The sequence below is a fragment of the Sitophilus oryzae genome, unplaced genomic scaffold (genome assembly GCF_002938485.1).
Source record: "Sitophilus oryzae breed Bouriz unplaced genomic scaffold, Soryzae_2.0 scaffold_888_pilon_pilon, whole genome shotgun sequence".
NCBI lineage: Eukaryota > Metazoa > Arthropoda > Insecta > Coleoptera > Curculionidae > Sitophilus > Sitophilus oryzae.
Window position 1 is genome coordinate 813,423 of NW_022147514.1, and position 19,486 is coordinate 832,908.

At 31.9% G+C, this 19,486-nt stretch overlaps 1 protein-coding gene and 1 long non-coding RNA gene across 2 annotated transcripts in view; one reads left to right on the forward strand and one right to left on the reverse strand.

Annotated features, from left to right (window-relative positions):
• Positions 1–415: 415 nt before the first annotated feature.
• The window catches only part of LOC115890608 (putative oxidoreductase GLYR1 homolog), a 126,374-nt gene continuing 107,303 nt past the window's right edge, over positions 416–19,486 (reverse strand). The window contains exon 10 of the mRNA XM_030910886.1: positions 416–4,789. Within this exon, the coding sequence (XP_030766746.1) occupies positions 4,613–4,789 (177 nt within the window). The 3' untranslated portion in view covers positions 416–4,612. The remainder of the gene's footprint in view (positions 4,790–19,486) is intronic.
• LOC115890609 lies at positions 15,130–15,400 on the forward strand. Its single transcript, XR_004051668.1, has 2 exons — positions 15,130–15,256; positions 15,318–15,400. It is a non-coding gene; the product is annotated as an uncharacterized LOC115890609 (long non-coding RNA).

Below are 19,486 nucleotides of genomic sequence, written 5' to 3' on the forward strand. Positions count from 1 at the left end.
GATAATGTATTGCTCTAAGAAACAAAACTGTGAAGAAGTAGAAAAATATAGATATAACTTATTAATACCGATTTATATATTTTAAACCCCACTAATTTCCATAATTATTATTAATGTAAGAAACATACCATATTTTGAAGACGTTTCACCATAAAATTTAAGCTATTTAGTTTAACATTTCAAAAAGAAATAAAAGTAAAATAAAGATATTGCCAATTTTCAAAATTTAAATAACTTATTACGAGGTATTTAAATAATTTTCAATCGCATTATTTCTTTGTGAATTTTACGATAAAGACCATTTTTGATAACGTTTTATAACAAAGTTCAATTTTTTATGACTGCTGGGACTCTGACTCGGTTAAACATGTGCGTTTCAAACACGAGTCAAAATAATTAACACAATTTATTTTACAAAACAATGTTTATATTTGCCTAAGAATGTGAATAATCGAACAAATCTCTGACAGTAAAATATAAGTCATACTAATAAAAAGATCTAATCCTTAAATAAAGAAAGTTGACATTAAACGTACAAATATTATTTAATTTACAAAAAAACTACTAAATATATTTTTGTTAGAACAGAAATTATTGCGAAGCATAGTATATTTTCTAAATTTGACGTTATATTTTTACCCCTTAAAACAAAAAAAGACATTAATATGCATCAAATTAAATCGAGTACTGTACAGGTTGTCCCATTTTCGTGTGATGGGGTTTCTCGTTTATGAGTAGAGATACAAACATGCGGTTTTCACATCATTGTGCTAACTTTTTACCAAACTAAAGATGCTACACACAAATTTTTCCTAACCTTTATTCAGTGGCGCTGAAAAAAAAACCAAACCAAACTAGTTTTCGCTGGGAACTGTCATTTTCGAAAACGAGTTAAACATATTTTTTAAATGGGACATCCTATATATTATTTTTTAGTTTTGTTTACAATTTTATGAGCTTTATAAAAATGTAATATACTGTATACTTCTTTTCATAGATAAGGTAAAAAAATGCATTAGTTAAATTTTTAAGACAAATAAACTTTAAAAAATATTATTTGATTTTATTTAATTCAGAAAATTTTGCTTTCCATTGTATTATCTTAATAAACTGCACTGAAAATGAACTTGTGCAAGATAACACAATGTCAATCAGAGTTATGAATATATTGAATGCACTTCTGCAATTGATTGATATACAGAAACTAGCGTGGAATAGCCATTAACCAAAATTTGACATCGAATAAATGATTATATTATTTTGATTACCTAATTTAAGCAGACCGCCTATCTTAAATAGTTAAACAATGCATTTTTTACCTTGTTTTTAAAAATAAATAGAGTATTGAGATGACCCGCCTATTTAAAAATAGACATATTTCTATATATCCAAAACATTCAGTTTTTAAGACACTCTGTATACATAAATAAAATTATTGATTTTTAAAATATTATTCGCAAAACCAGAGAGAGGAAAATCAGACGACGAACAGAGATAATAGGTGTTAAATAATAGCTTTTAGACTACCATTCGAGACGGATTGATGTTTTTTTTTGTTAGTAAGTTTTGTGAGAACGAATGTTATTAAAGGGAAAGTAAATATTTTCCCATTATTTAACTAGTGTTAACTAAAGCATATAGCTTACTTGTGTGTTAAAGATTTTCCTTATTAACTTCATCTGAGAATTATATCATATAACATGTGTATGTATTTAATGGAATCATTATGCTGTGAATATTTTCAGTTTAAAAGTAATCTAAATACAATCGTTAACTGCCCACTCGTGCCGATGTTTCTGGTTCAGTGTGACAATAAGGACTTTGTTGAATGTACTAACATTTTTCGACCGTGAATGGGCGGATATCTTAATTCGCAAAAGGGCAACCAAAACCAATAAATAGGATAACTTATAATCTAAAGATATTTGCACCAAACCTTCAACTTAATCTTCGAGCTCCGCAACCGGGGCCTTAGTACGGGTGGGAACCCGCTAACCTAACAAAAACCTCTTCCGTGTTGAATGTAATATGTGCCATGTTTTGGAATGTATGAAACTACAAACCATTGTACGAGGACAGTTTTTGTATTATTATTATTTCTCTTTTATTAAAGTTCAGAACAACAGGAGTTGGAATCTTTAGAATAGTGATCGAGGTTTTCTCCGCCGTACACAACGAAGGTTCCTTTACTTCATTTAAATTGTTTGTTATACAGTTGGCCAAAATATTACCTCTACAACTTTGTTGAAAGACCCAGGGTTGTTATACTATTATGGTATATTTTTAGAAAGTTCATAACAAGGCAAAGAAAATAAAAAAAATAATATACATGATATTCCTTAAAAAAATGTAGTGTGTAGTAGCTCCCAGCGAAAAACTAGTTACGTCACTGGATTTAACGAGAGAAACTCTAGAGAACTCAGTTTTCACCCTTTCAATAAGCTATAAGATAACCGAGATACGAGGGGAGTCGAAAAATGCAACAATTTAAAATTCGCTCTGTATTTCGGGAACTAACAAGGTTCGGACAAATCTGTGTGTAGCACCTTCTTTTGTTTCATAAAAAAAGTAATACAGTAATGTGAAAACCGCATTCTTCTACCTCTACTCCTAAATGAGAAACCCTTTAAAATACACGAAAATGGGACACCCTGTATATTTCAAGCTGATCTCGTATCTATGTTATATGAAGAAAATACTTTCTTCTAGGCGATTTGTAAAAGTAAAATGATTACTTAATTTTACTCGTATATTTCTCATACAAATACATAATATACAGACAGCAGTTCAAACAGATTATTAAAAGCAATTTAAACTTCGTTTGACGACAGTTAAAAACACATATTGTCAGTAATTTTCTTTACATGGGAACTTGCAAAACATCTACGGATCGATACTTATTTATAGAACTAAAATTGTACAGTTTGCAATCCAAAGGTCAATAAAATATTTATCGTACAATAAAAAATGTTTTATTATACTAAAAACGTTACTCCAAAAGAATAACAAAATTGAAGATCTCAAGAATATAAAGAAAATTTCATTTGCAAGACAGAAAATTGGAAAAAAAGCTTTACTGTTATCAACAAAACGATTAATAATTAATCGTATATTATAGCTTTTTAATCCGAGACAAAATGAATACATTTTATTAATATCAAGTGGATTTATCTTGTTTTAGAATAACGTTATTTCATATCTCAATATAAACTACTCAAAACAATTATCGCATATGTTTAAAAAATATATATTAATTTACAAAACAAGACACCTTGAATTCCCTGAGTCACGTTTTTTAAAATAGTTTGGATACTGTAAAGGGAAATATTCGAGACAATAAGCCTACGCGCTGACATGCAATTTTTAGTCAGCCGACTATTTAGTTGGAACAGTAAAAACAACACATTCTCATGAAGCCGATGCGGTCAACTATTTGATTGCATGTGAGCGCCGCTTAATAAGAATATATCCGTTACAAATCTGCAACTAAATAGTCGGCCGACTAAAAATTGCCTGTCAGCGCATAGCCTAATTATCCCAAAAAAACTCGCAAGAGGAAAGCAGAAAAATGCACGGTACATTTAGAAATATGTAATAATCAGTTTTTATCAAATATGCGATAATTGTTTTGAGTAGTGTATTTAAAAGAGGTTATTTATTATCCAATATCTTTTTCATTGATGTTAGTTATTTTGCATATTTTAAGTTGATAACTGTTTTATAATCGTTTTATATAACCATGTTTAATTTAGCGTACATTAAAAAATAGATTCAGATTTTCTTCTTTTTTTCTAGAACTCTTTCAAATAAGTATACAATTTGAATAATATTTAACATTAAGGACATTAAACATTTTAGACTGGTTAAAAGTTTACGAACAATAGCTCATAATAAACAGTTATAATTGCAGTTGGGGCTTGGAACCTTTGGTGTTACAACAGCAAAATAAAACACTAATTCGCCACAATAAACCAAAACAATTTACTTGCAATGGTCGCGCGTTTCAGTAGATGATTAAAACTAAGTTTTTAAAATTAAGTGTTACTTATCTGCTGATAATGCTAACATGGTTAGCAAAACGCGCGTCCGGTGTTTAAAAGTAAAGTGTTTTGGTGGATTGTAGTGAATTAATGTTTTATGTTGCAACAGCTATAATATTAAAAAAATCTCCTACTAAAAACATAATTTGTCACCTATTATAAAAATACTTAAATGCAACTGTTTGCTCTCGTATTAAAAGATACCAGATCGTATCCTTTAACTCGAATTATAAAGTATATATCAAAAAGTTTCCCGGACGCATATTTTACAAACGATGTAGTGCTTAAAAACCATCTATTTAATGATGCTTAGCAGCTGTTTAGCAAAATATGCGCGTTGACAAAAAATACGTATGCAATATCAAAACTAAAAAAAAATCTAATTGGGTCAAAACAAACCTAATTACGCTTCGCAACGTTAAAAATAAACAAGACACAGAAAAATAAATTTATAGTCGAATAATAAATGGACCGAGTGGTCACGCTCAAGCCGTGTTTGGCTTTGCAGTTGAAGTCGCTTTTAGCGATTTTGAAAATTTTGTTCAATGTCGAAGAGGTACTTAGGAGGGTTTTTAGTACCGAGCCTTCATGTAAATGCAGGCGCAGTCGTGCTCGTCGTAACCCAACTTTCTCGAATGTTTGTAGACCTCGTTGGCAGCTGAAGCCATCATCAACGGCTGCATGAACTCGTCGGAAAGACCCAAGGCGAGTTTGATGTCTTTCTGCATGTTCTGGATCGAGTGCTCAACCTGTAATAAGAAGAACACAAATTTAGCTATATACTGTGGTTTACGATTCGGGGAAGATTTCTCTAAAAAAAGTTTCTAGTATTTTTTAAGTTAATTATGGATATCCCTATCAATAATATATCTATCAATAATAATATATCACACGATACCAATACGAAAACTTTAGTGTATACTTATTTGGTATTTAATAATAATAGCTCTCGTATATAGCGTTTAACGCCTTGGGAGTAGCAAGATACAGCTTGCCATGCTAGAGCCGTTAAAGAAGAAAGTAAAGAATTTTGTAAAATATATCAGAAAAAGTGATAATATATACAGTGTACCGTTTAAAAAAATTGCGAATTTTTAATTTTAAGTAGTTGAAATTCATAAATCTATTTTGAACACCCTGTAACATCAAACTGAAATATATTTACATATATCTATTTCAATATCTCTATGAAATTCTCCTACCAAATTTTAGTTGTGCAACTTTAGAAACAGTGGCATTATTGACAATTTATCACATTGAAATTTAACATTTGTTGAAACAAATTGAAATATTACAAAAACTAGGTATATAACATTATACAGGGTGGTCCGAACTGTATTCCGGAAACTTCGGCAATATATTGTGGAGATAAAAATAAGTAAAAAAGTTCGTATAAATGTATGTCCTAAAATATTTAGTTTCGGAGATGGTGTAGAAGTTTCATTTTTATTTCAAGTAACGTCAATATTTGGATGAAAATTGGTGACATGAGAAATTTGATTTTGACATCAATATGACTCCTACTAGTAGAGGGCGCCACCTACATATTTTTCAACTGGTTTAAAGAGTAATAACTTTTCGTCCGTACCTGTATAAAACTACTAAGTAAAAAAAAATATACATTTACGACGCACAGAGGGGCCTAGACCCATAAAAGTTACCAGAAAGTCGAAAATTGAAATATGAGATTTAAGCAAAAAAATACTCGCAAACTATGCAAAATTCTTCTCTTTATTTGATCATGCCAGCCCTGGATCAGCATCTCCAGTAGAACACCTGCTGCAGCTTGTCAAAGTTGACAAAAATCCAAACGTAATAAATTAATATTTTTTAATGAAAATATTGCTCAATTTCAAAGTGGTATTTCTTTATAACGAAATATAATAAAATTAAAATTTAAATGGCTAACACTAACTCCGGTAAGTGTAGATTATTTCTATAGAAACTGTTTTTGGATACTTTGATAGCTTGAGCAAAATAATTAGGTTACAGTTAAAAGTGAACAAATTCTGCAAAACAATTTAAAGTTGTTGATTTATCTGTCCAAAAAGTTAATGATACCTTTATATTCCCCAAGCACTTTAATTAATTGTTAATATACAAGCTCTTACCTTTAATTTGGTTCTAAAACTTACTGCTGTTTTGTGCTGATTAACTAGAAAATTATAAATTTGAAATTTGAATACATAGGAATAGGACCCAACATAACATATTATTTTTGCAATATAATTTTTCCATATCATTTTTGTTTTTTTTTAGACTTAAATATTGAAATAAGCTACAGTGATTTGTGAAAAACAACAAAGAATGCTCATCAAGGTTTTAAGGCCTTTAAGACGTTTAGAAGTTAAATAAATTTATTATTTGCTTGTATAAAATGCATTAGCTTTTGACATACCTCGGCTGATGTCTCGTACTATAATAAAATCTTTTAAATCTTTTGACAAAATATTATTTTACGACTTAAGAAAGCATTTAGAAGCAGTTTTAATAGATATGAAATAAAATTAGATTTTTCGGTATCTTTTCGGGCTCGCTGCCCCACTGTGCGACGTTTTGTACATGAAAAAGGTCTCTTGGTAAAAATCGCTAAGAGTAATGGTTTTCGAGATATTTGGAATCGAAATTATTATTACCTGTCATCCTTGACATAAATTAAACATGTTGACGAAGAGAAATAGTTATTAGACTGAAATCATAAATTTGAACTGTTTTTGTGACAAAAGTTCAACAGAAACTGTTTTATTATCATTTTTTGCAGAAAAATTTATGATTAATTTAAAAAAATAAAAATTTCCCAAATTTATTATTTCAGTGAAGTATAACTATTTACTCAACATGTTTATTTTTCGTCAATAATGACATGTATTGACTATTTCCATTCTAAATATCTTAAGAACGGTTGCTCGTAGCGATTACAAAGAGATATGTTTTACGTAAAAAGTCACAGAGATGTATATTTTTTCGCTCGGTAGTTTTATACAGGGAAGGACAAAAAGTTATTACGCTTCAAAACAGTTAAAACACATGTAGGTGGCGCCCTCTACTAGTAGGAATCATATTGACATCAAAATCAAATTTCTCATGTCAAAAAACTTCTAGACACCAATTTTCATCCATATATTGGGGTTATTTCAGAAATTATTTGGAAAAAATCGAAATAAAAATGAAACTTCTACACCCTGTATCTCCGAAACTAAGCATTTTAGGACATACCTTTATACGAACATTTTTACTTATTTTTATCTGCAGAATTTGCGGCCGAAGTTTTCGGAATACAATTCGGACCACCCTGTATATAAAAAGGTTATGGAATTTTACGCAGAATCTAAAAATAATAAAAAATTACTGTTGCATTTAAAAAAAACATATGTTATATCAGCCACGCTTTTATGAAGCAACCTGTATACTCTATAATAATTTTAAAATATGTATCTTAACTAGGGAATGCAATCCCGCAAATGCTGGATGCCGCAAATGCGGGATCTCTCTGAGATTCCGCGGGATCAAAGTTGCGGGATTTACCGTGCGGGATCCGCGGGATCAACACATTACTACTGGGCAACCAAGTCGATCTCGATTAAGATCAAACCGCTTCGTTCCGGGCCGATGCGTCGACGCTCGGAACCAGGGGGATTCCCTTTACGGCTTGGCCATTAAAAATAAGTGAAACAAACAGGCTAGTTGTTAGATTTCTTTCTGGTGTATGTACGTAAGTGAAGAAAAGCGTTTAACTAGTACTTGAGGACAATTTCGTCGTTTACGTAAATTTAAAGTTGAATATCTCTTGAACTAAAAAAGATTTTGGGATGCGGTTTGGACCAGGTTTTAGATGAATCTATTGTGATTAAGATGCTGATGTGGTTTTTAAATTTTTAAAAAATCGAAATTTTTACCAAATACGACGAATTTGTATTGAAATTGAACAATTCAAGAAAAAACAATTTGATCGGTTTTTTAATTTTTTTTGTTTTAAGGAAAATACGACGTTTTTTTTCGAAAAATATGCATTTTTAGTCATACGTATGGCCCTAAATGGTACAAAAAGCTTTGTACATTCTGCATATGCCAAAAACTTATTGATATAGAGTGTATCTAAAAAGCAGATAACTAACACAAGTTAAAAAAAAATTTCAATCAGAATAATATTTTTATTTATAAAATAAGTAGATAAATTATAATAAAATTTAAGTTTATTTAATATTAAATATATTTTTTTAACACCCTGTATACATCGGTGTCCAAATTTCTGTACAGCTAGTTTAAGATACACGCTATATCAATATATTGTGGGCCTATGCAAAATGTACTATGCCTTTTGTACCATTTAGGACCAAATGTATGACTATTGTTTATAGTCCCGCAATTTTGCGGATCCGCGGGATTGATTGCTTTAATCCCGCGGGTTTGCCGGATTGATATTTTGGTGCGGGATTGCATTCCCTAATCTTAACCTTCCCTATAACTTTTATATTTAACTTTTTTTTAAACCTCGAAACAAATGAGATAAAGCACTTTACTCTATCGTTGACTCACCCTGTACAGAGAAATTGTAAATATAATTGGTTAATCATACTTTCTTTCTATGAAAACGAGTTTTTTAAACAATTTTTTTTAATAACGGTAAAAAATAAATTTGGTATATGGTAATTATTGCATTTAAATTTCTGTTACCATAAAATGACCTATACAGGGTCGTCCGAACTGTATTCCGGAAACTTTGGCAGTATATTCTGCAGATAAAAATAAGTAAAAAAGTTTGTATAAATGTATGTCCTAAAATGCTTACTTTTGGAGATACAGGGTGTAGAAGTTTCATTTTTATTTCGATTTTTTCCAAATTTCTGAAGTAACTTCAATATTTGGATGAAAATTGGCGCCTGGGAGTTTTTTGACATGAGAAATTTGATTTTGGTGTCAATATGACTCCTAATTGTAGAGGGCGCCACCTACAAATTTTTTAACTGGTTTGAAGAGTAATAATTTTTCGTCCGTACCTGTATAAAACTATTGAGTAAAAAATATACATTTACGACGTTTTTTACGTAAGAAAGGTCTCTCTCGATATATTTGGAATCGAAATTATCAAAACCTGTCATGATTGACATAAATTAAACATGTTGACTAAATAGTTATTAGACTGAAATCATAAATTTGAAATGTTTTTGTGCCAAAAGTTTAACAGAAACTGTTTTATGATCATTTATTCGCAGAAAAATTTATGATCAATTTAAAAAAAAATAAAAATTTCCGAAATTTAATATTTCAGTCAAACAACTATCTACTCTGTCAATAATGACATGAATTGACTATTTCCATTCTAAATATCTTGAGAACGGTTGCTCGTAGCGATTTTTACCAAGAGACATTTTTACGTAAAAATCACGGAAATAAATATTTTTTCACTCGGTAGTTTTATACAGGTACGGACGAAAAGTTATTACTGTTCAAAACAGTTAAAACATATGTAGGTGGCGCCCCCTACAAAGAGGAGTCAGAGTGACATCAAAATCACACCCTCAACACCCTGTATCTCCAAAACTAAGCATTTTCGAACATACATTTATACGAACTTTTTTACTTATTTTTATCTGCAAAATATGCGGCCGAAGTTTCCGGAATACAATTCGGACCACCCTGTATATTTTATGACTTGAGAAAAAATTCCATATGTTATAGATTTGTATACATTTGCCTCTTCATGACGCGCTTTAGTCACTAATCAGGAAAAACAGTAATCTCTTACATTAATGTATTGATAATTTATAGATCCCTAGGATTACTGTATTTTATCTTTTGGCATTATTAAAACATAATTGTCTCAAGATATTTCCCTTATTATGATTTAGAGACAAATTATTTTGCCAATGTCTGATGCACAATTTTATTTTAAGCAAATTAATATTAGCGGATAATCATAATCAGGGTTGGACTGACTATATAGTCAGGGTGGCGATTGCCCAACTAACGCCGGCCCCCTGTTTTTGAAACTACACGTAAAATAGTTCATTTTTTAAATAAAAATAAAACAGAAAAAAGTGACGGTAATATTCTGTGGTTATCCCGAAAACTTTTTTCTATTTACAATATTTACAATATGCATTACGGGTAGTTCTCTGATTTCAAATATTAACAACAAATCAATAGGGCAAAATTGTTCAAAACATTACGTGAAAAAATACGCAAAAAAATTCACACGGGCCCCTCTTCACAATGCCATCCGGGTCCCTCTGGACCAGTTCAACTCTGATCATAATTCGAAAAGTACCTAATGTACTGTTGAATTAAAAAAACTTAATCGGAAAGAGCTCATGGAAATAACAAGCAAAATTCTCAATAAGTATCTCGTATAGCCAAATTTAAATAGTTTATTTCTGGGTGCTTAAGTTATTTTTAATTTGAATATGATCATTAGAAAAATGTTTAACTCAAAAAAAAAACTAATTTCGGCTATGCCAAATTGGCAGACGTACTCGTATTTTAATTTGAGAACATAATAAATTCTTTCATGTATTAAAAGTATAATAATATCAGTTTAGTTAATATATGGTGATTAATATACAGGGTGAGTCTTAAATTTATGGATTTTAGGATTTTTTTGAAATTTATTAATATTAAAGGATTTTTTAGAAAATCAATTTTATTTTTTCCTGTGGTTACTTTTTAGAAAATCAAAAACTAATTAGGCCAGTAAGCGACGATAAAAATAGGGTATTACCTCCGAATTCTTGAAACCGGCACCGATTGACGTGAAATTTTAACAGTGAATTGAGATATATGTAAGAAACAAAAGTTACATAGTAGCGATGTGTGCTTTCACCCTGGGGATGAGCGCCACTCCTTCTGGGGGGTGAAAAATAAATCACCAATTTTAATTGCAAAAATTAAAAAACATTTTTTCAGAAAATTAATATTTTCCGAGTTATTTAGGATTGAAAATGTTGATTTTTCATCTAAAAACTGCATATTTCTGCATATCAATTTGTAAGAAATTACACGAGCTAGAAATTAACCTCTATAGTTGAACACTCTTGAAATTTTCAATTTTACGAGATATTTGGGTTTTAAGGGCTTAAAGAAGGTGGTCATTACCCGCGAGTCAATCTAAAAAAAAAAGATAATATCTACGTGTGAATAATTATTTGTGCTATACGTGGCAACTGCGCCGTCTCCATACATCGTCGCATTGCGGCGGTAGCCGAAGAAGAGCGAGGCCCCCAGGCCACAAAATATACACCATACAGAAGCGACAAAGAGATTTGCTTCAAAATTTTTAGGAGGGGGTAATGCTGGTTAACTGTCAAACGTGACGTCAAAGAATTACACACCAAAAAAAAATTCACGACCGCAGGTATAATTATTTCTAGATATTATGCATAAAAGACTAAAAAATATATTTCATAATTATTTATTTATTTTTAATTCTAAATAAAAACACTGATTTAAATCCCTCTAGTTTTTAAAAATTAAATAAACCTGCCTTTCATAATTTTCTATTAAAATCTAACAATTTTCTTTCAGTGTGAAATGCTGTTCAAGGCGCACGGATGTCAAACGTGACGTCACGCAATTAGTTCCCATTTGACCAATGCTATTCAAAGCTCTTTGTCGCTTCTGTATGGTGTATATTCTGTGCCCAGGCTGCAGTCATAGACAAACAAAAAAATTAAAAGACTGCCAGAAGACATACGACGCGCAGGCAAATGTTCCTGTAGCGCATCGACGCAAGTGCCGAAATACATCCATCTAGCTATCTGTGTTTCGACACTAGTCCGTTAGTCTTATCATATTCAGAAAGAACACGCTAACCTCCAGCGTTGCCAATTTGTGGAGAATTCCCCAAATTTTGGGGAATCCGGAGCCGATTGGGAATTTTGTGGGGATTAGCAATAGGCGGCAAAAATAAGGGGAGTTTCAACATTTTATTGCTGATTGAAAATGGCGTAAAATTTTTAGCTTTAAAAAAAGGAGCGGGACGATATATCTTTCCAAAGACATTATAAAGATAGACCGAACATCTCATTCATAAATACTCGTTGGAAGTGTATCAAACATTCCAATGTGTCAAACAAGGACAGAAGAGACAGAGAAGTCTAAAATTTCCGACCCCGGCAACTAGGCGCATTTGGATTGTTCTAATGGCCAGTGGCGTATCGTTTTTTGGAAGGAATTTAATTAGTAAAATTTTTACTCCATATTAATATACTACATTAACACTTTTTCGTCAGAAGAGTTTTGTTATAAGGTCTAATATAATAATATAATTAATTTCCCATATATACTTATGTTGAAACGTTAGTAGGTAGTTTTCGAAAATCGCTCCAACGTCGATTTTCAATTTAAACTTTCAGTTACTTTTGAATATTTACAGGGTGACTCAAGTTTCTGAAACACTTCTATATTAGGTTTGTGGTTGGTGACTTTTCTTTCATTTTTTTTCAGAATATGGAGGCAATGGTAAAGCACATTTTAGACATTTTTGTAAACATAGGTGGCCGGAACATATTTTCAAACTAAAGTTGTAGATTTGCCATTAAATTTCCATTCCAGAAATACCTAGGGTTGCCGCCTGTCTTTTTTTGAAAAGGACAGTCCGTTTTTGGAATAACTTGTCCTTTTGACTTTTTTTGACTTAAAAAGCCATTTTAATTTACGTATTTTCCCTGAGAAAATTACCTACAGCAAACAGAAATATTCTTTTCGTCCAAATTTAATTAGAGATGTTATAAAACTTATAAATAAATTTTTCTTGTTTAGAATAGGCAACATTATTTAGAACTTCCCGTTTAATCTCAAATGATAGTTTAGATTTTAGTTTTACTTTTTTTGATCTTAAAAAGAACTTTTCAAAATTAGTAATTAGTAACGATTTAGTTAGTTCGCAATCGATAGCTTCCTGTGGAGTACTGTGTAATAGTTGTTTAATCTTGTATTATTAATAACTTCCTATACCTAAAATCAATATTTAATGAGAAAATTGTGTTTTTTTTGAAAATATAAGACAAGATTTGACTCTTTCGGTCTTCTTCTCGTATTATGATGGCTATGATACGAGGCAATTACTTTTTAGTCTCTCAATAGAAGGCATTTATCATTAAAAGTATCAAATCTGTGTGCTACCAGTATGGGATTTCTGTCGAATAATAATGAATATTACGTTTATTTAGAAACCCATTACTTTTAAAGGTAGCTTCATCAGAAATCAAATTTTAGTTAAATGTCTCAATCTTCATGAACTGTATTAAGCATATGTATTGCGGTTTGAATCACCCTGTATGTTGACAAAAATATTTTGAAAATGTGCGTTACAATAGCCCCCATCTTATGTAAAAAATTGAAATAAAAATCACAAACCAAAAACGTAACAGGTAAAAAACTTTTTGGAGGCCTGGGTCACTCTGTATATAGGTATGTATAAAACTAGTAGCCTAAAAATTATTTACATTTCGTCCCATTCCAAAAAAAAGGTAAACACACTGTACAAATAACTCTAGGAAGAGGTATTTGTACGGTGGTAAAAAATTGTCTAAACAAGGCCGAAGGGGCAGATATAATAAAGCAGTAAAATGTAAAAAAGGTCGGGTAAACACCTTTGTTCATTTGTTGAGCAAAATTCCTTTAGAATATCGTATATAATGACCAAAATATGACGCAATTTTAAGAAAAAAAAATGTCACTTTCTGGCTTATAATAAAGTTTCAAATGCAACGTTTATATTCAAATTTGTTATGATCTACAACAGTTAGATAGTAATTGAGACGAATTATAATTCAATTACCGGCTACTACGTTCTTGTTTTAATAGATCAAAATTCAACAAATATAATTAGAAATTATTTTAATTGTAAGGGGCTCCCCTTGTGGGACGCCTATGTACAATTACGGCGGAAAATTGTACCTACGTGTGAAACGACAAATTCGGGTAATTTGAGCTTATTTTTCCACACACTTGACACTGTCGTACCATATTGAAAATTCGCAGATTCAAAAGTACGTTAAACAAAAACAAAAACTACTGAAAAACACTGAAAAGTTCACTTCGGACTTGATTCCGACTTCAAACACACCGTAAGCTAAACGTAGTACGCTATAACGGACCAAGGACCGACGCGAGGCGTGGTGGAACGGACGGCTCATTTTCACTCTGGAAGACTAGCAGCGACGTTGCCAATAGTTCTAGACGTTTCAGCATATTAAACAGTAAACATGTCCTTTAATAGCTTAGTTTAATAGTACCGCATATATCCTCTGGTTAATAACATATTATTACGCATGCTTCTTTAAAAATAAACTATTAATTTAATTAAGAAATTGAGATTTATTGATATCCGTTGAAGGTTTTAAAGTCACCTTTTCTGCAAATCAAACTAGGCGCAAATTTGAGATGTGGCAATGTCGCTTTCTCTATCTCAGTTGGTTTTTACAGTACGTAGTCAACCTCCGATTGTTTGATCGGGTTAAAATGCACAGTGTGATATCTGTTCTTCCTAAATCTATGTATCTTTCCCAACTTAAAAATTATAATCTGCTTTTTACTTGTGCTTCCCTTTGCAAATGCTTCAGTTGAAAGAAAATTTAGTGACCTCAAATTATTTAATGACTATTAGGGAAGGGATTAAAAAACAAGGAGGTAATTTACAGTTTAATCCCTCTAACATATATAATAAATATTGTATTTTTATTAAAATTATTTTTTTTTGTTTAAATAATCATGTGGGGAATTTTTGGTGAATCGGGACATTTTTCTCCCCAAATTGGCGAATTTAATTTAGATTTATGGGTAGTTTAGAAAATTGACATTGGCAACGCCGCTAACCTCATTCTTTTGTTTGTTGTTTGTTCAAAAACCGGCACACGGCGTAGTACAAGGCTTGATCATTTTTTAAGAAATTTTTGATTGTTAATTTTATTTTTGTGCAAACTAAACAGTTGTTTTTTATTAAAAAATAGCAGACAAAGGTAAGAAAGGTAATGTCCATGCAGAAGTTTTTATTTCACAGGCTATTCTTTCTAGAAATTATACCATCCAGCCCTCCTATTTAATTATTAAATGAAAGTGTGAATGAGATATCAAGGCCTATTCTGTTAAAATATCATCCGGCCAGTCTAGACCCTGTTGTGAACCAGAAGGTCTGCTAAGTTGGATGTTGGATATAGAATGGAAGGAATAACATGGCCGAGAACAAGGCATAATTGTATGTCCCTTGATGTAGGGGGGTAGGTTTGTTTCTAATAGGTAGTAAAACCAAAAATTCTACTGTGAATCTTCATATTCTAGGCCTGTAAAGATAAATAATTCCTGGAGCCATCTCGAGGTATAGTACTCAAGTCGGAGCGAATCAATTGATAGCACGATGAAAAGAAATAATAGCCATCATAAAACTGTAAATATGTATATAACTAGTACAATGTAGCTATTTAACTGTAAGTACAATGTAGCTAGATATTTAGTAGAATAGGGGTATTATAAATTAATACAAAATACAATAATTGGTCATTCTTTCCATTCCCATTTAATCGTTTTCCCATAAAAAAAAGGAAAATTAAAATTAAGAGTGCCCTTAACCAAAAGTAGTGAAATAAATGGAGATAGTCAAATTTTATATTAGCGTGTAAGACTTTGAATAAAAAGGTGTAAAAGGATTATAAATGCTGTATTTATATCCTTTAATATCATGATAATATAAAATTTGAGTAGGTATCTCCATTTATTTCACTGTTTTTGGTTAAGGGCACTCTTAGTTTTAATTGGCTTAAAAATATTAAGTATAATAATAATTTAAATCTCCCGCTCTTTCATAGTTCGTTCCTGTAGCCAACTAGAGGGCGCCAAAAGCGCAATCTCCCAACATTTTACCACGCGATTCACCACTCTCTAAACCAGTAGTTCCCAAACTTATTTTTCTCGTGGACCACTTTCAAAATTTTACTGGTTTCGGTGGACCCCCTGCTGCTACATTTCTACCACATTCTTAAAGTCGCCAAAAAATAAAAATTGTGTCACTTCTGAGTTCTGTCCCTATATTCCGATATGTAAAATAAAAACGAAAAATGGTACATGTTGAAAAATGGTACATGTATCACTTTATTTATTAAAAGAATAGAATTACAAGAAAAAATATTAAGGTAATATAGGTTCAGGTCATAATTTTAATTAATGGGAAGGATGTATCTGATGGAGTGTCAGCAAACGATCAATGTTTGGCTTTATTTTTGTGAGCAATAACCGCAAATCCCCCCGCTCTGTGATGTTTAATTTGCTCTTTTTTTTGTTAAGAGGTTTGTAACGGCACTAAAACTCCTTTCGACAAGGTATGACGAGGGAAAAGCTATTAAAAATTTCCTTGCGATTTCCCACAGTCCAGGATATTTTTCGGGTATTTCTGCTTGCAGCCAAAATGTTGGGTAGCCTTTTCTAAATTTCACCTTCAGCTCCTCATTAGTGCTTAGCTCGAGCAGCTCCTCTTGTAATACAACATTGGCCACTTCCGTTTCATCAAATGGATTTATGATCCATGGTGGTATATCCATCGTCAGTATATCTTCAAACCTGGTTTTGAAGTCATCATGCAGAGCACTTAAATGTTGACTGTAGGTATGGATATCCTCATCAATACATTCTACCTGCGACAAGTTTGGAAATTGAGAGAATTCGCGCCGACTAATGTTTTGCTTCATAAATTTCAATTTCCCAAGAAAAGCCGAAATTATCCCCTTTGTTTTTATTAAATTCAGGCTGTCCCCTTGTAACTGCAAGTTAATATCATTAAATTTTTTAAACAAATCTGTCAAATACGCAATGTCTGCTTTGAATTTGATCAAGTTTTCTTTTAAATCTGGATCTCTACTTTCTAAGAACTCTAATATGGAATCGAAAACAGAGTAAAATCTCGTTAAGCATGCACCTTTCGACAACCAGCGTACTTCAGTATGTAAGAGCAGTCGTTGGAAGTCTTCATCATTTTCGTCGCACAATTGAGCAAATAAACGCGTATTCAATGCATTGCTTCTGATTTTGTTGACAGCTTTTATTACAAAATGAAGAGATTGGTTCAACCTGTCACTTAAATGTTTTGCCACAAGATGTTGTCGGTGGATTACGCAATGAATAGCTGTAAGTCCTGGTATAATTCTTTTGAGATGACTTATAAACCCACGATATCGCCCGACCATTGCAGGAGCTCCGTCTGTTGCCACTGAAATAATGTTTGTAAATGGGATCGATTTTTCCGTAAAAAAATTACTCAGGACATTAAATATTGATTCGCCTTTAGTGTCAGTCTCCAAAGTTCTGGCAAATAGCAATTCTTCGTGAATTTCTTCCTCAACAATAAATCGGACATATGCCAATAGTAATGCTTCATTACTGGGTAACGTTGACTCGTCCAGTTGTATAGAAAAATGAGTTTTTTGCAGATGATTGCACAAAAAGCTTTCGATATCAGAGCTCATTTCATCAATGCGTCTTTGTACAGTATTGTTACTTAATGGAATTCTTTTTAGTACGTCAAATGGAGATTTGTGCAAAACAGTTTTTAAAACCTCTTCAACAGCGGGTAAAATTAATTGTTCTCCGATAGTGTGCGGTTTTCCAGATTTTGCTATAAGTAATGAGATATTGTAAGATGCCCGCAAGCCATCATCGTTACTTTGAGATGTTGAAGCGAACATACTGTGCATGGTGGGTCTCTTTCCATATTTTTCTTTCAATGTTTGAAAATATTTTAAATCTTTACCTATTTTATCAGTATGACACCTTTTTAGATGATCTTCGAGCTTTGATGGTTTCATAGAGTCATTGCTCAAAACTTTGTTGCATAATAGGCACATGGGCAATTGTTTGTCTGCCTCTGATGGAACAAAACCATATTTCAAATAATCGATACTATATTGTCGACATTTTTTCTTTGCTGTAGCCATGTTTCGTGTCAGTTACCTTACCTGTAAAAAAAATGTTTTAGTAACCAAGTTTTTTTCTGAATATAGGTATCACACCGCAGCCTTTGTCAGCACGCGGAAATAGAATTACGGCTTGTAAAGGGACCAACTAATAAACCGCTGAGACAAATACAGACGTTTTCACAAAACGGTATCAATTTTAAAGTACATAATTTACCACTAATTTTTAATAGTATAAATAAAATTGGTGTACTCAGTATCGAATACTGATCATATTTGTGTAGGAAAAAATAAAGTCGAAATCCCAAAATTGTCCATAAAAACGATAACTAACATTTTATTAAATCAATGAGTTCACGCGCTCCGTGTATTTGCGTATTTTTGTCTGCGGCTTCATTGTTAAAACGTGACAAACTGGCATCGAAGTCCAAGCCCCGCCCTTTTCCCGTCGCCCGCGCACCGCTCGCTCTTTCCGAAAAGGAATAGTTTTGATAAAATAGTTACTTCAAAACCAATTTAAAATGATTATGAAATTACTGTTTTATAAAATTAGTAGTTATTTGCAAGAAAAATTACAAAATTAATTGCTCTGCAATATTGCTTATTCGGCCTTTTTAGAGAGGCAGTGTTTCTCTCGTGAAAAAACAATTGAATAAAACATGCTGTGTTTGTCTTCAAATCGAAAGAGGACAATTAAAATATCTGTAAGTTACTAAGTTACCTATCTATACAGGCCGTTGTGATCAACCGACTAGTACACGTAAACAAAATACTTAAGTACTATAACAAAAAAAGGTAGGTTACTTACTTTTCTCCGGCACTAGCAAACACAGATATAAATTTTCTCACAACTTTTTTCCAAATTCCGCCTTTTTTCGAAATTCCGGAAACAAATGAATGCGTTTGCCTTTGGCATCAAGTATTTATAGTGGTGATCAAGTTCATGTCTGAACAAGCATTAAGCATTGTCGGGCGGATAGCGCTTTGCAAGTCTGTACACGAAATTGTACGTAATATCGAATACGCAAGTTTGGACAAGTAACAGTCGCTTGCCTTATTAAAATATTATCTGCTTAGATAGGTACTTAAAACAATGTAGGTAGGCCCTTATAAAAACTATGCTTACATTTTTGCTCTTTACTATCAAAAGCAGATAAATTTTCGTGGACCCCCATTAACATCTTATGGACCCCCATTTTTTGTTCACGCCTACGTAGACCCCCAGCAAGTCTCCCGTGGACCCCTGGGGGTCCACCTGGACCACTTTGGGAATCACTGCTCTAAACTATTAACTTTCTCTATTCTAAACTATTAACTTCTAAACTACACTACGAAATAAAGAGATCTAAAGAAAAATTGAAAAAGAGCAAAAGTGATTGCAAAAAATACCTTCAATTTTACTCTGTTGCATTGTTAACGTATCTTGCTTAGTTTTTGAGATGTGTTAAAAAAATAAAAAAAAAATTTTTTTCATTATTTTTAACTTTTTTCCAAATTTAGGCATTCTAAAACGATCGAACTTGCAGAGCCCATTGTTAGTAGCACTTT